This window comes from Pristiophorus japonicus, chromosome 26 (assembly GCF_044704955.1).
Source record: "Pristiophorus japonicus isolate sPriJap1 chromosome 26, sPriJap1.hap1, whole genome shotgun sequence".
NCBI lineage: Eukaryota > Metazoa > Chordata > Chondrichthyes > Pristiophoridae > Pristiophorus > Pristiophorus japonicus.
This window is the reverse complement of record NC_092002.1, coordinates 19,002,448-19,027,090: the sequence shown is the minus strand read 5'-3', so window position 1 is coordinate 19,027,090 and position 24,643 is coordinate 19,002,448. Positions and strand designations below refer to the sequence as shown.

The 24,643-nt window shown below is 45.8% G+C and overlaps 1 protein-coding gene and 1 long non-coding RNA gene across 7 annotated transcripts in view; one reads left to right on the top strand and one right to left on the bottom strand.

The window, feature by feature from the left end:
- Positions 1–24,643, top strand: part of LOC139239229 (sodium/calcium exchanger 3-like) — a 519,976-nt gene that overhangs the window by 478,023 nt on the left and 17,310 nt on the right. For all 6 annotated transcript variants that reach the window (XR_011588619.1, XM_070867916.1, XM_070867913.1 and 3 more), the window contains 2 exons: positions 1,080–1,204; positions 16,435–16,534. Coding sequence is in view for 5 of the 6 variants with exons in the window: in XM_070867916.1 (XP_070724017.1) it covers positions 1,080–1,204; positions 16,435–16,534 (225 nt within the window). In the remaining variant the exon portion in view is untranslated. The remainder of the gene's footprint in view (positions 1–1,079; positions 1,205–16,434; positions 16,535–24,643) is intronic.
- LOC139239231 (uncharacterized) overlaps positions 658–24,643 on the bottom strand; it is an 87,303-nt gene continuing 63,317 nt past the window's right edge. Inside the window, exon 3 of the long non-coding RNA XR_011588621.1 lies at positions 658–760. This is a non-coding gene — a long non-coding RNA (uncharacterized lncRNA). The remainder of the gene's footprint in view (positions 761–24,643) is intronic.

Sequence of the window (24,643 nt, the reverse complement as noted above, 5' to 3'; positions counted from 1 at the left end):
GGGACCTGGCTCCGCCCCCCCACAGCTCGTGCCGGCTGCGCCGAGTGCCACAGGACCTGTAAGTTGGTGGAGACTACCGAGGATTTTTTTAGGCGCCGTTTTAGGCGCGAAAAACGGGCGCCCAGCTCGGAGGGGCGCCCATTTTTTTTCTTGTGGAAACTTGGGCCCTATATTTCAACACGTGTTAGGACCAGTGGTGCAGTACTCCAGCATGAGTCAAGCTCCAAGCTTCAAGATTTTATCAGGATAATCTGATGTTTTGTACTAACTCAATTTAATTCAACAAATGCTCCTTTAAAAATAAATCAACAGCACATGGCGACATGTGTAAACTGAATTCCTAATGAGATAATGCGATTGGTGATTAATTTCCACATGGAGATACAGGTTAAATGGCTTTAGGGAACTGGCAATCATTAGTCAAGAGCTTTTTTTTTCAAGGTGACAACTAATATTGAATTATTTATCTCATTAACCTCGGATAATTTTCGTTTGTGTAGAATTTTATCGACCATCAATCTATGAATAATCTGTTCCGCAAGGCATACTAAAACAAACTATATCCATAACTCAACAAAACAGTTTATTCTTTGACAACTAATTGTTGTAAGTCTTATAAATCTGATTGGTAAATCTAACCTTACAGAAGCATGTTGTCTATCAGATGATCACAGAAAGGCAATCACAAGTGGTGTAGAGAATATTACGGTTCAAGTGCTTTCTGGCATTTTGATTGAGTTCAGGGGGGCAATAGTAGAAGCTGAAATAGATTAAAACAAAAAGAAAAATATTTGCCATCCAATTCCTTGGTCTAATATTGGATCCACATCCCCACTCCCTGTCCAGCATTCTACCCATACAAATGTAAAAGACCTTTGGTGACTAGTTTCCTGGACCAATTTATCTCTTAGCGACCCTGGAGAAAGCTTTGGGAATGCCTTGTCTCTTGCTCCAAGTAGAGTTTTAATATATATCGTAGTGTGGTTACTTGGATGGGTTCACAGCAAAGGGACCTTTCATGCTAAGGGGTCTCAAGAATATCAGGTGAAATGTCTAACTATCCATTTCCTGGTGTGCAGATGAATGCAATAACAAACTGACTGCAGAGGAAGAGGAAGCCCGGCGCATTGCAGAAATGGGGAAGCCCATCCTGGGCGAACATTCCAAACTGGAGGTCATCATTGAAGAGTCATACGAATTTAAGGTAGGCTCATAAACAGCAGGCAAAGTATAATTTATGCTTCTTCATCTCATGTAGACTTCCTTAACCATTTTAACATTTGGTGTGATCCACCACAATAGTGCTACCTACTCAATCATTATGGCACCAAATAGCATCCAGAGGAACTCTTCTACAATTATGTTTTAGTGCTTGGCCTTGGCTCCCACTCTGAGCAATACCCAATCATCGTTCATTGCCTTCAATGGAATTGTTGCCTCCAATGGAGAGGTTGGTAATGTTTGAAGCAAGAAAAGGCCATTATGCCAGTTTCCAAATTTGATGAACACCACTGCCACCACCCCCACCCCCCCGGTCATAAAAATCCACGGCGCGGCCTTGGACAACTCGGGAGCCTACTATCAGCAAGGGCAGACATCGATGACAAGGTCCAACACCGCCTCCAGTGTGCCAGCGCAGCCTTCGGTCACCTAATGAAGAGAGTGTTTAAAGACCAGGACCTCAAATCTGGGACCAACCTTATGGTCTACAGGGCAGTAGTAATACCCGCCCTCCTATATGGCTTAGAAATGTGGACTATATACAGTAGACACCCCAAAGCGCTGGAGAAGTACCTACCAGTCTGTGTTTTCACCATAGCCTTCAATCCTCTCTTCAAAAATACATCTAATTGCATTTCAAACGTTTGAATTGTTTGCTACAATGGTCTTTCCAGGTAACTTATTGCACAAGTCTAAACTATAGAACCAATGGGAACCTATTCAACCTTCGTCGCCTCCAGGCTAGATTCAAGGTCGTCCCATCCTCTGTCATCGAATTACAGTATACGGACGTCACTTGCGTCTGCGCACATTCAGAGGCCAAATGCCAAGCCATCATCAATAGCTTCACCGAGGCGTACGAAAACATGGGCCTCACACTAAAGATCCGCAAGACAAAGGTCCTTCACCAACCTGACACTGCCACACACCACTGCCCCCCCCCCTTCCCCCCGGTCATAAAAATCCACGGCGCGGCCTTGGACAACTCGGGAGCCTACTATCAGCAAGGGCAGACATCGATGACAAGGTCCAACACCGCCTCCAGTGTGCCAGCGCAGCCTTCGGTCGCCTAATGAAGAGAGTGTTTAAAGACCAGGACCTCAAATCTGGGACCAACCTTATGGTCTACAGGGCAGTAGTAATACCCGCCCTCCTATATGGCTTAGAAATGTGGACTATATACAGTAGACACCCCAAAGCGCTGGAGAAGTACCACAAGCGCTGCTACTGCAAGATCTTGCAACATTCGTGTTCTTGCTCAGGCCAACATTAAAGAACTGACCACACTCCCAGCTCTGTTGGGTGTGCCACATCGTCTGCATGCCCGACACGAGACTCTCTAAGCAAGCGCTCTACTCAGAACTCCTACACAGCAAGCGAGCCCCAGGTGGGCAGAGGAAACTTTTCAAGTGCACCTTCAAAGCCTCCTTGATAAAGTGCTTGGGAATCACTGGCCCAAAATGGAGGAAGAGCATCCGGGAGGGGGTTGAGCACCTCGAGTCTCGGCGCTGAGAGCATGCAGAAATCAAGCGGTCACTGGAAGGAGCGTGCGGCAAACCAGACTCCCCACCCAACCTTTCCTTCAACCACTGTCTGTCCCACCTGTTACAGAGACTGTAATTCCCGCATTGGACTGACCTGAGAACTCACTTTTAGAGTGTAAACAAGTCTTCCTCAATTCCGAGGGACTGCCTATGATGATGATTGCACAATTCACATTTCATGGGTGAAAACATTCCACCTGACTTCCATTCTTGGTCTTACTTTCAAGGAACATAGGAACAGAGGAGGCCATTCAGCTCCTTGAGCCTGGTCCACCATTCAATGAAATCATGGCTGATCTGTGACCTAACTCCATATACCCACCTTTGGCCCATATCCCTTAATACCTTTGATTAACAAATCTATCAATCTCAGATTTAAAATTATCAATTAATCTAGCATCAATTTCTGTTCGCAGAAGAGAGTACCAAATTTCAAACATCCTTTGTGTGTAGAAGTGTTTCCTGGGCAGGACCGGAACCAATGTCCTAGGGGGAGTGTTTGCTAGTGCTGTTGGGGAGGGGTTAAACTAATATGGCAGGGGGATGGGAATTTATGCAGGGAGACAGATGGAAGTAGAATGGGGACAGAAGCAAAAGATAGAAAGAAGAAAAGTAAAAGTGGGAGGGCAGAGAAATCCAAGGCAAAAAGCAAAAAGGGCCACATTACAGCAAAACCTTAAAGGGGCAAAGGGTATTAAAAAGACAAGCCTGAAGGCTCTGTGCCTCAATGTGAGGAGTATTCATAATAAGGTAGACGAATTAACTGCGCAGGCAGCAATTAATGAATATGATATAATTGGCATCACGGAGACATGGCTCCAGGGTGACCAAGGCTGGGAACTCAACATCCAGGGGTATTCAACATTCAGGAAGGATAGACAGAAAGGAAAAGGAGGTGGTGTAGCGTTGCTGGTTAAAGAGGAAATTAATGAAATAGTAAGGAAGGACATTAGCTTGGATGATGTGGAATCTGTATGGGTGGAACTGCGAAATACCAAAGGGCAGAAAACGCTAGTGGGAGTTGTGTACAGACCACCAAACAGTAGTAATGAGGTTGAGGACAGCATCAAACAAGAGATTAGGGATGCGTGCAATAAAGGTAGAGCAGTTATCATGGGCGACTTTAACCTACATATAGATTGGGCTAACCAAACTGGTAGCAATACGGTGGAGGATTTTCCTGGAGTGTGTTAGGGATGGTTTTCTAGACCAATATGTTGAGGAACCAACTAGAGGGCTGGCCATCCTAGACTGGGTGATGTGTAATGAGAAAGGACTAATTAGCAATCTTGTTGTGCGAGGCCCCTTGGGGAAGAGTGACCATAATATGGTAGAATTCTTTATTAAGATGGAGAGTGACACAGTTAATTCAGAGACTAGGGTCCTGAACTTGAGGAAAGGTAACTTCGATGGTATGAGACATGAATTGGCTAGAATAGACTGGCGAATGATACTTAAAGGGTTAACGGTAGATAGGCAATGGCAAACATTTTAAAGATCACATGGATGAACTTCAACAATTGCACATCCCTGTCTACAGTAAAAATAAAATGGGGAAGGCGGCTCAACCGTGGCAAACAAGGGAAATTAAGGATAATGTTAAATCCAAGGAAGAGGCATATAAATTGGCAGCAAACCTGAGGACTGGGAGAAATTTAGAATCCAGCAGAGGACAAAGTGTTTAATTGGGAGGGGGAAAATAGAGTATGAGAGGAAGCTTGCTGGGAACATAAAAACTGACTGCAAAAGCTTCTATAAATATGTGAAGAGAAAAAGATTAGTGAAGACAAATGTAGGTCCCTTGTAGTCAGATTCAGGTAAATTTATAATGGGAAACAAAGAAATGGCAGACCAGTTGAACAAATACTTTGGTTCGGTCTTCACGAAGGACGACACAAATAACCTTCAGCAAATATGAGGGGACCGAGGGTCTAGTGAGAAGGAGGAACTGAAGGAAATCCTTATTAGGCAGGAAATTGTGTAAGGGAAATTGATGGGATTGAAGGCCGATAAGTCCCCGGGGTCTGATAGTCTGCATCCCAGAGTACTTAAGGAAGTGGCCCTAGATATAGTGGATTCATTGGTGGTCATTATCCAACAGTCTATCGACTCTGGTTCAGTTCCTATGGACTGGACAGTAGCTAATGTAACACCACTTTTTAAAAAAGGAGGGAGAAAGAAAACGGGTAATTATAGACCGGTTAGCCTGACATTAGTAGTGGAAAAATATTGGAATCAATTATTAAAGATGAAATAGCAGACCATTTGGAAAGCAGTGACAGGATCGGTCCAAGTCAGCATGGATTCATGAAAGGGAAACCATGCTTGACAAATCTTCGAGAATTTTTTGAGGGTGGACAAGGGAGAACCAGTGGATGTAGTGTATTTGGACTTTCAAAAGGCTTTTGACAAGGTCCCACACAAGATTGGGGGGGGGGGGGGGGGTGTAATGTACTGACGCGGATAGAGAACTGGTTGGCAGACAGGAAGCAAGGAGTCGGGATTAACAGGTCCTGTTCAGAATGACAGGCAGTGACTAGTGGGGTGCCGCAGGGCTCAGTGCTGGGACCCCAGCTATTTACAATATACATCAATGATTTAGATGAAGGAATTGAGTGTAATAGCTCCAAGTTTGCAGATGACACTAAGCTGGGTGGCGGTGTGAGCTATGAGGAGGATGCTAAGAGGCTGCAGGGTGACTTGGACAGGTTAGATGAGTGGGCAAATGCATGGCAGATGCAGTATAATGTTGGTGGCAAAAACACGAAGGCAGACTATTATCTGAATGGCAGCAGATTAGGAAAAGGGGAGGTGCAACGAGATCTGGGTGTCATGGTACATCAGTCATTGAAAGTTGGCATGCAGGTACAGTAGGCGGTGAAGAAAGCAAATGGTATATTAGCCTTCATAGCTAGGGGATTTGAGTATAGGAGCAGGGAGGTCTTACTGCAGGGCCTTGGTGAGGCCTCACCTGGAATATTGTGTTCAGTTTTGATCTCCTAATCTGAGGAAGGATGTTCTTGCTATTGAGGGAGTATAGCGAAGGTTCACCAGACTGATTCCCAGGACTGACATATGAGGAGAGACTGGATCGACTGGGCCTGTATTCACTGGAGTTTAGAAGGATGAGAGGGGATCTCATAGAAACATATAAAATTCTGACGGGACTGGACAGGTTAGATGCAGGAAGAATGTTCCCGATGTTGAGGAAGTCCAGAACCAGGGGACACAGTCTAAGGATAAGGGGTAAGCCAGTTAGGACTGAGATGAGGAGAAACTTCTTCACTCAGAGAGTTGTTAACCTGTGTAATTCTCTACCGCAGAGAGTTGTTGATGCCAGTTCATTGGATATATTGAAGAGGGAGTTAGATATGGCCCTTACGGCTAAAGGGATCAAAGGGTATGGAGAAAAAGCAGGAAAGGGGTACTGAGGTGAATGGTCAGCCATGATCTTATTGAATGGTGGTGCAGGCTCGAAGGGCCGAATGGCCTACTCCTGCACCTATTTTCTATGTTTCTAATTTCACTCCTGAAAGGTCTGGCTTTAATTTTTAGACTATGCCCCCTAGTCCTAGGAACCCCAACCAGTAGAAATAGTTTACATAGAAACATAGAAAATAGGTGCAGGATTTTCCAATGAGGGTTTTGTTTGGCTGCAGCATAACTTCTGCACCCATGTATTCTAGTCTAAAGCCAGCACTCTATCAAACTTTTCTGATTATTTTCTGGACCTGTTCATGACATTTTAAAGATGTCTGTACCTGGATCCCCAAATCTCTTTTGACCTCCACTGTTTTTAGCTTTTCGCTATTTAGAAAGTACCCTGTTCTATCCTTTTTAGTCCAAAGTGGATGGCCTCACACTTGCCTACATTGAAATCCATTTGGCACAGTTTTGCCCATTCATTTAATCTATCAATATCCCTTTGTAATTTTCTGCTTTCATCTACACTGCCTACAATACTATCTTTGTGTCATCGGCAAATTTGGATGTATGACTTTCTGTACAATCATCTAAGTCATTTAACTTACAACCCCGGGGGAGGGGTCATTTTAAGGCTATTCTGAGGCCTTATTTTACATATTCTTCCCCAAAAGAAAGCCAACCATTTCTGGGAAAGCAATAATTTTGGTGAGTTTGTTCAATATTAAGGAAACATTTATGATAAAGTTAAATATTAGGATTTGTGATCAAAATCCATATGCTACACACTTCAAACAGAGCTGAAGGAACAAAGAACTGGTAACAGACTGGGAGAGAGAACATGATTAATTACTGTTTGAAAACATTAAAGTTCATTTACATGTAGTTCTAATTTATAACCTACAAATGTGTTGCGATAAAATCAATTTAGATTTGAACCACTAGTGATGCATATCTAGCTTCCATCTGAATATTAATTATGTAATGAATGGTGTTGATTTTAATAAACTGAATCCAATGCCTCTTATATCTCCCCTGTGCAAACTGCATGACTGCTGTACAAATGACACAGTCTCTGTGTGATGCGTCAGGTTCTACACATTCTGTTCCTAATGTCTGTTCCCATTTCCAATGCAGCAAAATATGCTTAGGAACATAGGAACCTGCTAGGTGAAGAAAGACCTTGGTCCATCTACAACAAAAACAACAACCTGCTTTTGTTTAGCACCTTTAACGTAGTAAAAGGAGGAGAGAAAGGTAGAGAGGCAAAAAGGTTTAGAGAGGGAATTTCAGAGCTTAGGACCAAGGCCGCTGAAGGCACGGCCGCCAACAATGGAGCAAAGAAAATCAGGGATGCGCAAAAGGCCAGAATAGGAGGAGCGCAGAGATCTCAGAGTTGTAAGGCTAGAGGAGGTTACAGAAATAAGGAGGGACGAGGCCATGGAGGGATTTGAAAGCAAGGATGAGAATTTTTAAAAATATATAATCGAGGCGTTGCCGGACCGGAAGCCAATGTAAGTCAGCTAGCAGATGTATTCTAGTTCACCTTCTACCATCCTGGTAGTCACATGAAACAACGACAGTGGAGTTGTTGATTAATTATGGGAATCAATCTCTATCAATTAGTCTACAACGGGATGCAAGGAAAACCCCCAGTGGTGGAGAACTTTGGGAACAATGAGTCTCCTGCTCCTCCCAACTGTGCTACACTTACCATGTCACGTCTCCAATTACTCATATGCTTATCCCAAAATATTGTTATCTGAAAGAAATCAATTTAATTTGCATGTGATTGAATCAAGACTGACTGCTTCCATCTTAGGGAAGAAGTATCTGAAAGGAGCCTCTTTTACAGATTTACTACTCGCTTGCAAGTACTGTTTCTTCAGATTTAATTTGAATTTACTCCCTTCAAGTGCAGGAAGTAAATTATTTGTGGTTTCTTATCAAAGTTTGCTTTAGGTGGAAAATTTCTGGAGAAGGACATAAGGGTCGATAAGCAGAGGGGACAGATTTAAGGCAAAAGAACCAGAGGCGACAAAAGAAAAAACTTTTTTTCTTTACACAAGTGGTTGGATTTGGAATGCACTGCCTGATAGGATGGTGGAAACAAATTCAATAGTAGCCTTCAAAAGGGAATTGGATAAATACGTAAAGGAGAAAAAATTGCAGGGATATCTGGGATATGGTGAAAGAGCGAGGGAGTGGGACTAACTGGATCTTCGAAAAAGCCAGCACAGGTCGATGGGCCGAATGGCCTTCTTCTGTGCTGTGCTAGTCTATGATTCTATCTCATGGTATACCCAGTTAGTTAGACTTATTCTTGCACCATTCAGCTCAAAAACTGTTTTCCCTGGAATTACGAGCTGATCATGGTGCAGCGAGGACGAAGGGACCTTGGAGAACGACGGGACCAATAGTGTATCTCCTTAACCTCAATGAGATTTAAAGATTGAGAAGTAAAGGATTGAGGAAGGACTGAAAAGGAGGGTGAATTAGAGTGGGTGAATTCAATGTCAATTCAGGAGCAGAAAGAGAAATAAAATGAGGGAAAGAAAGACTGAATTAAGAGCGAGAGGAAAAAAGAGACCGAAAGGAAAATTAAGGAAAAACATTTTAAAATAATTTTTAAAATCTCCACCAACAATTCACTAACTGAAGGAATGAGACTCCAGACTTTTAATTGTTAATTTTTTGGGCCAGAGAGGTTGATTGACAGTCATTAACAATTATCACATTGTTAAAAGGATAATTATACTTTTAATTACTAGACTTAAATTTTTGCTTTGAGTTTAATGGCCAATTAATGTGAAATGCATCAACTTCATCAAAGGTTAAGAGCAAGATGCGGTTAACACAAAGCTAGCCATTATTAATGTGAAAATCATTCAGCAACTTGTGGCGGTTCGCAATTCATAGTGTGGTCCCAAGTTGCTGGTCGATTTGCACATTTTAATAACTGCGAGTGTTATTCACATGCCATTATTTTTTTCAGCATATTCTAGCCGAGTGTTTTCTTTTCCACGGGCTAAGTGACAGTAATGAGAAACAAGCCTGACTGCCAGCACCTGACACTTGAACACTATCACACTCGCTAATAGCGCTCTCTGTCTCAGTGGGATAATTTTACAGAGAAATTCGTGTACCGGATCCAGTTAACCTGTTGAACACCAAATGCTTTTTCTAACAATCGCGGAGGAACAAAATCACATTAATCACAGCCACAAAGGGGATGACATTCCTTATTCTTTTTGGAAAATGTGAGAACTCACTTTACATTGTAATTAATGAAATCATAGGAATGCATGTATTAATATGTGCAATTCCTGAAAAAGCAGTTTATTTTATCTTAATTAACAGCTGGCAGCTAGTTACAACACACTAACGATCCTTTAATGATTCTTCACATGCAACTGCTATAAATGTTAGAAACTGTGTTAATGTGGCTGTGAATTGTACAAACTGTTGTGGATACTAGCTCAACAATCATTCAGAAAATTACATTTTACTAAGGCGTATATGTTGGGGGACGGGGGCATTACTGTCCTACAGTTCATTAAGACCTGAACCACCACAAGGACCAACAGAAAGAAAAAGAAAAAGACTTGCATTTCTATAGTGCCTTTCACGACCTCAGGACTTCCCAAAGCATTTTACAGCGAATGAAATACTTTTGAAGTATAGTCACTGCTGTAAGTTAGGAAACGTGGCAGCTAATTTGTGCACAGGAAGCTCTCACAAAGAGATAATTTGCTTTAGTGATGTTGCTTGAGGGATAAATATTAGCGAGGACACCAGTGATAACTCCCCTGCTCTTCTTCAATCCCATGGCATCTTTTATGTCCACCTGAGAGAGCAGACAGTGTCATGTATGTAACCTCTTTGGAAACCATTGCAATACTGTATATACTTAAGCAATGCACACCTTGACCACAGGGGGTGAACTTATGGGAGACACTCTTTACCTGGTCATCCAGATATTTAAAGGGAGGTCCCACACAGGGTCATCACTTCTTGGTCCTGTGAATAAAGGTTCAGGTCATAGAGTGACCTTGTCCATAGCATGTGCCCTCGTGTGGGTTTTGTGCCATTGAGCAAGGACATTACATTGGCGATGAGATATGGGAATCAACGACCCACGAGAATGGCCACCGGTAACACAGAGGAACGGTACTGTGTTAGTGAGCACTGGGATGATTTCATTGAGAGGCTCCAGCGAAGGAATAGCTGGGAGATGCAGCGGCCGACAAGCGAAGGGCCCATCTGCTGACCAGTTGCGGACCTAAGACTTACACGCTCATGAAGGACCTACTAGCAGCCGAAAAGCCGGCGGACAAAACCTTTGAAGAGCTCAGCAAACGAATCGGTGAGTACTTCAAACCGGCGAGCAGCATATACATGGCCCGACACAGATTCTATACCCAACGATGTCGTGAAGGACAGAGCATACTTTTGGAAAATCCCCGCATGACCGATGCCCTCAATAAAGAAGTCCCTTAACATCTCCCCCCTGCAGGCGTCTGTGAACTTACAGAGGCTGGCCAAATGCTGGAGGTCCGCCGGCTTTTCGGCTGCTAGTAGGTCCTTCATGAGCGTGTAAGTCTTAGGTCCGCAACTGGTCAGCAGATGGGCCCTTCGCTTGTCGGCCGCTGCATCTCCCAGCTATTCTTTCGCTGGAGCCTCTCAATGAAATCATCCCAGTCCTCACCAACACAGTACCGTTCCTCTGTGCTACCGGTGGCCATTCTCGTGGGTCGTTGCGGACCTCCAGCATTTGGCCAGCCTCTGTAAGTTCACAGACGCCTGCAGGGGGGAGATGTTAAGGGACTTCTTTATTGAGGGCATCGGTCATGCGGGGATTTTCCAAAAGTTAATTGAGACCAAGGACTTGACTTTGGAAGCGGCGGCGTTGATGGCTCAGACTTTCATGGCGTGGGAGGAGGAAACCAAAATAATATATGTGCGCAATTCTGCCTCCAACGCGGCGGGGGATCAGGGAGTCAATATCATAAACGCAACTCAGAGCCCCGCAGGCAGGCAAGGGCAGTTCGACACACCCTGGCAGCAAAAGACCCCAGAGTAGGTTTTCAACAGAGACAATGGCAGGCTGAACGGACATTTACGCCATCACAGTGGACAATGCGGTCCGGGATGGGGCCATTGACACCCACTAACAGGGCACTCAAGAGCAGTCAAAGGGACAATCAGCGAGGAATGTCGGGTCATAGCTCCTTTGTTCACAATAATGGGAATCTCAGCTCATGCTGGAGGTGTGGGGGCAAACACTCTGGCAGGACTTGCAGGTTTCAAAACTTGTCTGCAGAAATTGCAACCTCAGTGGCCATTTAGCTCGAATGTGCAGGAAGCCTGTAACCAGGCTAATTTACGAGGCGGATGGACCAGAAGAGGGGTCTGTGAGGCAGGATGACTCTTGGGGCAAATCAATGGATGCTGAAGTTTAGAGGGTTTATGTGGCAAACATTCACAGCTCATATTCCAAAACGCCACCAATGATGATGAAGATTTTATTAAACGGCATCCCTGTACGCATGGAGCTGGACACGGGGGCCAGCCAGTCACTCAAGAGCGTTCAACAATTCGAAAAGCTATGGCCACTCAAAGCCAGTAGACCCAAACTAGAACGCATTGAGACACAACTACGGATGTATACCAAAGAAAGTGCAATGTTGGCAGTCACATAATGGATCAGTGAACCGGCTGCCGCTCTGGATTGTCCAGGGCAATGGTCCCGCACTGGTTAGCTGAGATGAATTGGAAATGAGCGGATGTGCACGCAATGTCATCTGTGGAGCGAAGTTCGTGCTCACAAGTCCTACAACAATTTGAGTCACTATTCCAACCTGGCGTTGGGACATTCAAAGGTACCAAAGTAGTGATATGCATTACCCCGGACACCAGACCAGTGCACCACAAAGCCAGAGCGGTGAGAAAATTGAGAGTTTGCTGAGAGAGGGCATCATCTTGCCCGTTGAATTCAGCAACTGGGTGAGCCCCATCGTTCCTGTCCTAAAAGCGGATGGTTCTGTCAGGATCTGTGGCGACTACAAGGCCACTATCAATCAGGTGTCCCTACAAGACCAATACCCGCTCCCAAGAGCAGAGGATCTTTTCGCCACACTGGCAGGCAGCAAGCTGTTTACCAAGTTGGATCTCGCTTCAGCCTACATGACCCAAGAACTGGCCGACAAATCTAAACTACTGACCACCATCACTACGCACAAGGGACTGTTCGTTTACCACAGGTGCCCGTTTGGCATCCGATCAGCAGCCGCGATTTTTCAAAGAAACATGGAAAGCCTGCTCAAATCCATTCCTGGAACAATCGTATTTCAGGACGACATCCTCATCACGGGTCGTGACACTGAGGAACACCTCCACAACCTGGAGGAGGTGCTACGCCGACTGGACCGGGTAGGCCTGCGACTCAAGAAGTCTAAATGTGTGTTTTTGGCTCCTGAGGTTGAGTTACTGAGCAGGAGGGTTGCTGCAGATGGGATTCGGCCAACCGAATCCAAAACAGAGACGATTCGATGAGTGCCCAGGCCCGGCAACACATCGGAGTTGCGTTCATTTCTGGGACTCTTGAACTATTTCGGGAACTTTCTGCCGAACTTAGGCACGTTGTTGGAGCCGCTTCACGTGCTCCTGCATAAGGGTTGTGATTGGTTTTGGGGGGACTGTCAAGAATGGGCTTTCAATCGGGCGCGGAACCTACTTTGTTCAAATAAGTTATTGACCCTGTATGACCCCTGTAAGAAATTGGTTCTGACATGTGATGCATGTCCTATGGGGTTGGATGCGTGTTGCAGCAGAGTAATGCTGAGGGCCAACTACAACCTGTGCCTTATGCTTCCAGGTCGCTCTATCAAGCAGAACGGGGATATGGGATGGTTGAGAAGGAGGCACTCGCATGTGTCCATGGTGTAAAAAAAATGCATCAGTACTTTTTTGGCAGGAGGTTCGAATTAGAAACGGACCACAAGCCGTTAACATCCCTGTTGTCAGACAGCAAGGCTGTCAATGCCAACACGTCAGCTCGCATACAGCGATGGGCTCTCATGCTGGCTGCTTATGACTACCCTATCCGGCACGGCACCGAAAATTGCGCTGATGCACTCAGCAGGCTTCTACTGGCCACCACCGAGGGGGCAGCGGAACAAAGCGCGAAGATGGTCATGGCCGTTGATGCCTTTGGCAGCACAGGCTCCCCCATCACAGCCCGCCAGATCAAAATCTGGACAAACAGAGATCCCCTCCTATCTCTGATTAAGAAATGTATCCTGACTGGGGATTGGGCGCCCACACACGGAGCATGCCCTGAGGAGGTCAGACCGTTTCACACGTGGATGGATGAGCTCTCCATCCAAGCTGACTGCCTACTATGGGGCACCTGGGTAGTCATGCCCCAGAGGGACAGGGAGGCATTCATCAGGGAACTGCATAGCGAGCATCCAGGCATCGTGTTGATGAAGGCCATTGCCCGGTCACGTTTGGTGGCCGGGAATTGATTCAGACCTGGAACACTATGTTCGCAGGTGCACGATGTGTGCCCAGCTGGTAATGCCCCCAGGGAGGCCCCGCTCAGATGGTGGCCCTGGCCCACCAGGCCATGGTCACGTATTCATGTAGCCTACGCGGGCCCGTTCATGGGAAAAATGTTTCTCATTGTGGTAGATGCGTACTCGAAATGGATCGAGTGCATCATTTTGAATTCGTGCACGACATCCACCACTGTGGAGTCGACGTGCGGTCTTTGCAACCCACGGCTTGTCGAACATCCTTGTTAGCGATAATGGCCCATGTTTCACGAGCTACGAATTCCGGGAGTTCATGTCGGGCAATGGCATCAACCATGTCAGGACAGCACCGATCAAGCCGGCCCCCAGTGGCCAGGCAAAACGTGCGGTCCAAATCATTAAACAAGGCATGCTCAGGATTCAAGGACTCTCCCTACAATGTCGCCTATCGCGTCTCCTGCTGGCCTATAGATCCCGACCGCACTCGCTCACGGGGGTCTCGCCCGCTGAGCCACTTATGAAATGAACACTCAAAACTCGGTTGTCCCTCATTCACCCAGTCCTGACCGACATAGTTGAGGGCAAGCACCAGTCCCAAAACGAGTACCATGACCGAAATTCAAGGGGGGAGATGTATAGAAATAAGTGACCCCGTATTTGTCCTCAATCACTCCGTGGGGCCCAAATGGCTTGAGGGTACTGTAATAGACAAAGAGGGGAACAGGGTCATCGTGGTTAAACTTAACAATGGCAGATATGCCGCAAGCATCTGGACCAAGTAAAAAAAAAGGTTCAGCATGGACACTGAGGAACCCGAGGAAGATCATGACCACCGCCAGTGAACGAGCAACAAGAACATTCAGCAGCATGCACAGTCCCTGCGGTCAGCCCGGATAGGCCGGAATCACCACAGGTGACAGACACTCATGCCAAGGCTCAACAACCAGAGCTCCAACTGCGGCGCTCCATGAGGGAGCGTAGACCACCTAAAAGACTTAACCTATGATCCCAATAAGACTTTGGGGGGGAGGTAATGCCATGTATGTAACCTCTATGTAACACCACTGCAATACTGTATATACTTAAGCAATGCACAAGTTAACCACAGGGGGTGAACTTGCGGGAGACACTCCTTACCTGGTCATCCAGGTATTTAAAGGGAGGTCCCACGCAGGGTCATCACTTCTTGGTCCTGTGAATAAAGGTTCAGGTCATAGAGTGACCTTGTCCATAGAATGTGCCTCGTGTGGGTTTTGTGCCATTGAGCAAGGACATTACAAACAGGGCTCAGTTTAACATCTCCTCCAAAAGACAGCACCTCTGACGGTGCAGCACTCAATAGTGTGTCAGCCTAGATTTTTGTGCTCAAGTCTCTGGAATGGGACTTGAACCCACAAACTTCTGACTCAGAGGCAGGAGTGCTACCAACTGAGCCACAGTTGACTTGTATGTTTGATAGTGCACAGGGTCAATCTGGATTATACTAGTGTGTGCACAGTAGCTGCTGGAGGCAATCTGATACAGAGATCAGTTGTCCTTACTAGAATCCACTCAATATTTTCTACCTCCATGAAAGTTAGAGAGGGAGATTTTAACTTTGCGAGCCCACTCTTTAGAAGTGACCTTCAGAAGACAAAGCAGAGAAGTGTAGAAACCATTCCCTCTTTACCCTATGTGGTAAACTCTGTGACGAGATGTACTGTGCTAAACTATCCTTATCGATCACACCCTACATGGTGTGCACTTCTCTTACAGGATGACAGGCCACTTTATTCCACAATAAATCTATACTTAGTGGAAAACATGCAGGTGGAACATCTCAGGGAGTACTGCACTGTCATGCCGCCTTTTGCAAGAGATGTTATTCGAAGAGTAGGGATGTTCACTCCAGTGTCCTGGCCAATATTAATCCCTCAACTAACATAAAAAGACAAGTGGCCCTACGGGGCCCCATTGGATCCTTGGTATTGGAGACCTACCTGCTGTGTTGGGAGAGCAGCCACTTGTTTTTTTTAGGGCTCCTTGGCCTTGCTGCCTGCCCCACTTAGATCCTGTGATCTGAGGTGTTGCAGGTGCAAGGGTTTGAAGGGTTAGGCCCCTCCTAAGGAGCACCCACCTGGCATTCCCAGGAGGAAAACGATGCAGATGACATTAGACGCTCATGCTAATCCAACGCTTGCCCAATGTTGTACTGCTCCCCTTTTTGTCTTCCATGTACCTGGGAAGTAAGTTCTCCAGGTGCATTTGAGAGGCATATCGGGGCCTATGATGCTGATTATTTAAAAACAATGCTGTAAATGTGGTTTCTTCATTTACTTACATGTGTCTCAGGATGGCACTGCAGATAGTGATCATCAAACACTTGTTAACTAATATAAATGGTGTTAAAAACAAGAATTGTTAGAAACAGGAAAAGGACCAACAAGCCACTATTTAAATTGATCTCCAACCTATTCTTTCTCACTTTATTCTTTCTCTCTCCAGCAATATATCTTGCTTGCTTTTTGAAAGAATTTATACTGTCCACTTGTGTATTTTTTTCTGGTGACTGCAGCTCTATTTCTCTTTGGGGGACAGTATTTTTATAGTTCTGATTCCTGAAATTTGAGCTCTTCACCATGTTGTTCAAACCTTTTGCAATCCTGAATGCTTTTCATTGTAGGCTGTGATAGCACTTCTAAACGCTTTCTGTTTTCTCTGATTGGCAGAGTACTGTGGATAAGCTGATAAAGAAGACAAACCTGGCGCTGGTGATTGGTACACACTCATGGCGGGAGCAGTTTATGGAGGCCATTACAGTCAGTGCTGGTGAGATGACATTTTAATTTCCCTCTCTCAGTTTGGGCCCAAGTTTCGGCCTCAGTTGCTCCTGATTTTTTGGAGCAACTGGTGTAGAATGGAGTATCTTAGAAATTCAAATTCTCGGCATTTAGTTTGCTCCAGTTCTAGTCAGTTAGAACAGTTTCACTTTGGAACAGAATTTTTTTTTCAAAAGGGGGCGTGTCCGGCCACTTGCGCCTGTTTTCAAAGTTTCGGCAGTGAAAACTTACTCCAAACTAACTTAGAATGGAGTAAGTGAAGATTTTTGTACGCTCGAAAAAACCTTGTCTACACTTTAGAAAATCAGGCATAGGTTACAAATCAGGCGTAGGGAATGGGGGGTGGGTTTAAAGGGAAGTTTACAAACATTAAACACTTCAGTTTTACAAATAAAGAGCCATCATCAATAATAAATGATAAAAACATCAATAAATCAACCAATAAATCAATCAAAAAAAATTAGTAAGAAATAATTTTTAAAAAAATCAATAAATAAAACATTTTCTACTGACCGACTGCAGCACCGGGAGCCCTCCAACAGCGTGCTGGGATGCCCCCCCCCCCCTCACCCAGTGTGTCTCTGTCAGTGTCTCTATTTCTCTGTCTGTCTGTCTGTGTGTGTCTCTCACTCTCTGTCTGTCAGTGTCTGTGTTTATGACAGTGAGGGGAGGGGGAGGAGGGGGGTAGAGGGAGAGAGGGGGGCAGGAGGAGGGGAGGGAGGGAGGCAGAGGGTGAGGGATGGAAGGGGGAGAGAAGGGGAGGAGAGAAGGGGAATGGGGGAGGAGGAGAAGAGGAAGGGGGGAGGAGGAGAAGGGGAAGGGGGGGAGGAGGAGAAGGGGGGAGGAGGAGAAGGGGAAGGGGGGAGGAGAAGGGGGGGAGAAAGGAGAAGGGGTGGAGGAAGGAGAAGGAGGGGGAAGGAGAAGGGGAGGGGGGGGAGGCTGAATGGGGCCAGCCCGGCTGGGCCCAAGACTTCGGGCAGGGCCCGTCCCCAGCACCAGATTTACAGGTAGGTGGCGTTGGGTCGGGTCGGGTTCGGGGTCTGGAGCGTGGGTCGGGTCGGGGGGAGCGCGGGTAGGGGTCGGGAGCGCAGGTCGGGTCGGGGAGGGGGGGTGAGGATAGAGGTCGGGTTGGTTCAGGTAGTCCGGGGGGAGGGAGGGAGCGCAGATCGGTTCGTGTCGGGGGTGGGGGGGGGGAGGTCAGGTTGGGTTGGGTCTGGTCCGGAGGGGGGGGGGAGGGCCCCTCCCACATAGTTTTGGGTGCCTGGAGGTATTGCACATGCGCGCCCACTGTAGTGCGCATGTGCAGAGGTCCCGGCACTGTTTTCAGCGCAGGGACCTAGCTCCGCCCCCAACTGCTCATGCTGTGCCAGCTCAAGAGGACCAGCAGGGAGCCGGAGAATCTGGAAGTTTTTTTTAGGCGCACCGTTCTAGGCGCAGCCCGAAACTTGGGCCCTCAGTGTTGGAGCAGTGGTTGTCCGTTAGACATTGCTGACTAGCCATACATGTAGCTATGCCGACACCACTATTGCTACATGCACTAATTTTAGCAGGAAACACCTTACACTATACATGTAAATGTACTCCACATGCATATACTTAAAAAACATCCAGCATTCAGTAACCAACAAAGTAAAGCACTCACAATAATTATATCATAGGCAGTCCCTCGAAATCGAGGAAGACTTGCTTCCACTCTAAAAGTGAGTTTTTAGGTGACTGTACAGTCCAATGCAGGAATTACAGTCTCTGTCACAGGTGGGACAGACAGTGGTTGAAGGAAAGGATGGGTGGGCAGTCTGGTTTGCCGCACGCTCCTTCCGCTGCCTGCGCTTGCTTTCTGCATGCTCTTGGCGACGAGACTCGAGGTGCTCAGTGCCCTCCCGGATGCTCTTCCTCCACTTAGAGCGGTCTTTGGCCAGGGACTCCCAGGTGCCGGTGGGGATGTTGCATTTTCTCAAAGAGCCTTTGAGGGTGTCCTTGAAACATTTCCTCTGCCCACCTGGGGCTCACTTGCCGTGTAGAAGTTCTGAGTAGAGCGCTTGCTTTGGGACACTCTCACACTCTGCTTTTCATCTTACCATTTTACCAACAGAAGCACAACACACATATATATGCCATGCGAATATAAGTATTTCTAAAACTCTGCCTTTCTCTCCTTCTTTAAGGCGCAACTTAAAACCTACCTCTTTGATCAAACTTTTGCTCAGCTGCCCTAATATCTCCCCATGGTGTCAAATGCTAACACTCCTGTGAAGCACCTTGGGATGCTTTATTATGTTAAAGGCGCTATATAAATGCAAGTTATTATTAATATAGGAGACTCTGGAGTTGATGATGCAGTCCTGGCACCAGGGGAGGAGATTTGATAGAGGTGTTTAAAATCAGGAATAGCTTTGATTGAATAAGTGAGGAGAAACGGTTTCCAGTGGCAGAAGGGTCAATAACCAGGCGACACAGATTTAAAAGTGATGGCAAAACAACCAGAGGTGCCACGAGGAAGATTATTATTTTTTGCACAGCGCGTTGTTGTGAACTGGCGTGCGCTGCCTGTAAGGGTGGTGGAAGCAGATTCAATAACAACTTTCAAAAGAGAATAGGATAAGAGAAATTTACAGATCTATGGGGCAAGAGAAAGGCTAGAGGGATTAGTTGGATCGTTCTACCAAAGAGTCGGCATAGGCACGATGGACCGAATGGCCTTCCTCTGTGGTGTATCATTCTGTGATTCTATAATGCTGCTGTGTCCATTCTTGCTTCGGCGTTATGTACACCTATCCCAATCGACCTGACCTTGCATGTTAATGCTTATTTAAATATTTTAGTTGCATTCCAGGTTATAGCCAGATAGTAAATGGGTGACCAACAGCAAGGAAGGTAGAGCAGGGGTCCCCTGCGGCCATCCCCCTGCAAAACAGATACACTGCTTTGGGTACTGTTGAGGGGGATGACTCATCAGGGGAGGGCAGCAGCAGCTAAGTTTATGGCACCGTGGGTGGCTCTGCTGCACAGGAGGGCAGGAAAAAGAGTGGGAGAGCTATAGTGGTTGGGGATTCGATTGCAAGGGCAATAGATAGGCGTTTCTGCGGCCGCAACCGAGATGCCAGGAAAGTATGTTACCTCCCTGGTGCAAGGGTCAAGGATGTCTCGGAGCGGTTGCAGAACATTCTGAAAAGGGAGGGTGAACAGCCAGTTGTCATGGTGCACATAGGTACCAACGATATAGGTAAAAAATGGGATGAGGTCCTACGAGATGAATTTAGGGAGCTAGGAGCTAAATTAAAAAGTAGGACCTCAAAAGTAGTAATCTCAGGATTGCTACCAGTGCCACGTGCTAGTCAGAGTAGGAATCTCATGATAGCTAAGATGAATACGTGGCTTGAGGAGCAGTGCAAAAGGGAGGGATTCAAATTCCTGGGACATTGGAACTGGTTCTGGGGAAGGTGGGGCCAGTACAAACCGGACGGTCTGCACCTGGGCAGGACCGGAACCAATGTCCTGGGGGGAGCGGGGGGGAGGGGGAGTGTTTGCTCGTGCTGTTTGGGCGGAGTTAAATTAACATGGCAGGGGAATGGGAACCTATACAGGGAGACAGAGGGAAATAAAATGGAGGCAGAAGCAAAAGATAGAAAGGAGAATAGTAAAAGTGGAGGGCAGAGAAACCCAAGGCAAAAAATTCTACAGCAAAATTCTAAAGGGGCAAAGTGTGTTAAAAAGACAAGCCTGAAGACTCTGTGCCTCAATGCGGGGAGTATTCGGAATAAGGTGGACGAATTAACTGTGCAGACAGCAGTTAACGGATATGATGTAATTGGCACCATGGAGACATGGCTCAAGGGTGACCAAGGCTGGAAACTCAACATCCAGGGGTATTCAATATTTAGGAAGGATAGGCAGAGAGGAAAAGGAGGCTGGGTGGCATTGCTGGTTAAAGAGCAAATTAATGCAATAGCAAGGAGGGACATTAGCCTGGATGATGTGAAATCGGTATGGGTGGAGCTGCGGAATACCAAAGGGCAGAAAACGCTAGTGAGAGTTGTGTACCAAACAGTAGTAGTGAGATTGGGGACAGCATCAAACAAGAAATAAGTAAAGACAAACGTAGGTCCCTTGCAGTCGGATTCAGGTGAAATTATAATGGAGAACAAAGAAATGGCAGACCAATTGAACATACTTCGGTTCTGTCTTCACGAAGGAAGAATGAATAACCTTCTGAATGTACTAGGGGACAGTGGGTCTAGTGAGAAGGAGGAACCTTATTAGACGGGAAACTGTGTTAGGGAAATTGATGGGATTGAAGACTGATAAATCCCCGGGGCCTGATAGTCTGCATCCCAGAGTACTTAAGGAAGTGGCCCTAGAAATAGTGGATGCATTGGTGATTATTTTCCAACAGTCTATCGACTCTGGATCAGTTCCTATGGACTGGAGGGTAGCTAATGTAACACCACTTTTTAAAAAAGGAGGGAGAGAAAACGGGTAATTATAGATCGGTTAGCCTGACATCAGTAGTGGGGAAAATGTTGGAATCAATCATTAAGGATGAAATAGCAGTGCATTTGGAAAGCAATGACAGGATCGGTCCAAGTCAGCATGGATTTATGAAAGGGAAAGCATGCTTGACGAATCTTCTGAAATTTTTTGAGGATGTAACTAGCAGAGTGGACAAGGGAGAACCAGTGGATGTGGTGTATTTGGACTTTCAAAAGGCTTTTGACAAGGTCCCGCACAAGAGATTGCTGTGCAAAGTCAAAGCGCATGGTATTGGGGGTAATGTACTGACGTGGATAGAGAACTGGTTGGCAGACAGGAAGCAGAGAATCGGGAAATATGGGTCATTTTCAGAATGGCAGGCAGTGACTAGTGGAGTACCGCAGAGCTCAGTGCTGGGACCCCAGCTCTTTACAATATACATTAATGATTTGGATGAATGAATTGAGTGTAATATCTCCAAGTTTGCAGATGACACTAAACTGGGTGGTGGTGTGAGCTGTGAGGGGGACGCTAAGAGGCTGCAGGGTGACTTGGACAGGTTAGGTGAGTGGGCAAATGCATGGCAGATGCAGTATAATGTGGGTAAATGTGAGGTTATCCATTTTGGGGGCAAAAACACGAAGGCAGAATATTATCTGAATGGCGGCAGATTAGGAAAAGGGGGGAGTGCAACGAGACTTGGGTGTCATGGTTCATCAGTCGTTGAAGGTTGGCATACAGGTACGACAGATGGTGAAGAAGGCAAATGGTATGTTGACCTTCATAGCTAGGGGATTTGAGTATAGGAGCAGAGAGGTCATACTGCAGTTGTACAGGGCCTTAATGAGGCCTCACCTGGAATATTGTGTTCAGTTTTGGTCTCCTAATCTGAGGAAGGACGTTCTTGCTATTGAGGGAGTGCAGCGAAGGTTCACCAGACTAATTCCAGGGATGGCTGGACTGTCATATGAGGAGAGACTGGATGAACTCGGCCTTTATTCACTGGAGTTTAGAAGGATGAGAGGAGATCTCATAGAAACGTATAAGATTCTGACGGGACTGGACAGGTTAGATGCGGGAAGAATGTTCCCGATGTTGGTGAAGTCCAGAACTAGGGGACATAGTCTTAGGATAAGGGGTAGGCCATTTAGGACTGAGATGAGGAGAAACATCTTCACTCAGGGAGTTGTTAACCTGTGGAATTCCCTGCCGCAGAGAATTGTTGATGCCAGTTCATTGGATATATTCAAGAGGGAGTTAGATATGGCCCTTACGGCTAGGGAGATCAAGGGATATGGAGAGAAAGCAGGAAAGGGGTACTGAGGGAATGAATAGCCATGATCTTATTGAATGGTGGTGCAGGCTCGAAGGGCCGAATGGCCTACTCCTGCACCTATTTTCTACGCTTTTAAGATGTGCCATGGGGGTCACAATGCCAAGTGCCAACACAAATTGAAGAAACAGCTTGCATTTATAGTTCCTTTAACATAGAAAAATGTCTCAACCCTTTGCAGGGGTTTAATCAGACAAAAAGGACACCGAGTGAAAGAATAAATTCGGATCAAAAGTTTAGTCGTTGGTGGATTTTAAGAAGAGCCTTAAAGGAGTCGAGTGGGAAGTGTTTAGGGAGGGAAATCCTGAGCATAGGGAATTGATGGCTGAAGGTACAGCCGCCAATGGTGGGGCAAGGTGCAAGGAGAATGCACAGGAGGCTAGAGTTGGGAGAATCAGTTCTGGGGAGTGGCAGAGTGGAGGAGGTTTCAGAGATACAGAGGGGTGAGGCCATAAAGGATTTTAAACACGAGGATGAAAATTTTAAATTAGAGATGTCGCGGGAGCTAGAAGCCAATCTATGTCAACAAGGGCAAGGTAATGGTTGAGTGGGTCTTTATGCAAGATAGGTTATGAGCAATAGAATTTTGGAGCTGAAAACAGATGACTGCAGAATTTGAGCAGGCGGGGCTGAGCTGCATGTCTAGTCCATGCTATGTAGTTGACACATAGGCCTCGATTTTTCTCTGCTATCCCTGTCCAAATCAGGTGTGACAACAGGGAAAATTGGGTGGTGAGGCCTCCATCCACTCGACCTCAATTTTCCGACTCGACCATTTTCCTTCCATCCACTCCTTTTCCTGCTGTTCCCCAGATGAAAGATGGCAGTAGCCTGGGAGAGATAGTAATAGTCCCAAATATTGTAAATGGAGGGAGAGAACCAAGTGGAGGCCTCCTCTCCTTTACTTAACTTTCTGAAGACCTTGTTTTAGATAAAATGATACACAAGATAAAAGCAATAGTGTAAGGTGTGAGCAGTGTAGGAGTCCGCAACTTTCTTCTGTTGTTTAGTTGCTTTCAGAGAATGGAGAGCCAGACTTTCTAACTGATAAAATGCGCACCTGTCACTATCAGGAATCATCTCTTTCCTCAGTTCCAAGATATGATAGAGAATTTATAGATAGTTCTCCATTTCTTGCCTTGTTGGCATAACAACTGCTCCCTTATTCCTTCCTCACACTTTCCTTATTACTTCCACCACTCTAGTTTTCAGCTCTCACTTATAACGCTGCAGTCTATGAGCCGGTGAGAAATCCCAGCATGTCATGAATCTGCGTCTGTATCGATAACAAGAGAAATATTTCCCTTATGACCATCAAGATCTAAATTTTATTTTCACAGTCTGAGGCTACTAACTATCTATATAAGCAGTGGCCCACTCAGCAGAACCCTGCGAGACAGGCAATGCTGTCTCCAATGTAGGACTGAAGTCGAAGATCAACCATGATCTTAGTGAATGGCGGGGAAGGCTCGAAGGGCCATATGGCCTACTCCTGTTCCTAATTCTTAAGTATTCTCAGCATTCAGGGATTTAACATCCTCTCTGTTTGCAATCTGGGTTCTGAGCCAGTTATTAATCATTATATTCTTGCTTGTTATCTGGTCACAGTATCAATTATGGGATTTTGAGGTGTTTTGCCAGATTATTCAATGAGGCCAATTTTATCACCAAGGCAACTCTAATTAGCTGTTAAAATCTTTCGTGTGAAGATCACTTCTAATCAGAATATTACAACTGAGGGCCCATTGATCACTGGCAAACATATTAGTACTAATAGAAAATATATTTAAAAAGCAAGATTTTGATACATACACCCAAATGATCACTACAAAGCAGTGTTTCATTAAACCAATTTTCTAGAATTTAGTTGGGATATAGTAACAATTCAGAAATCTATCCTGATTACAAAAGGAAAATACTGCGAATGCTGGAAATCTGAAATAAAAACAGAAAATGCTGGAAATGCTCAGCAGGTCAGGCATCATCTGTGGAGAGAGAAACAGAGCTAATGTTTCAGGTCAATGACCTTTCGGGTTCTGATGAAAGGTCTTCGACCTAAAATGTTACCTCTGTTTCTCTTTCCATCAATGCTGCCTGACCTGCTGAGTATTTCCCAGAATTTTCTTGATCTGTTTTGTTTATTGTCTTCGGAATCTTTATGGTATATATTTATTATCGTTGCGAGAGCACCACTTATGTGGATGGCAGTCTTGGATTCTCTGTATTGGAGGAGAATCGGCATTCACGTGTCTAGCTGGAGTTTAAGGACAGTTTCCGGTGTCTCACCCACTTGTT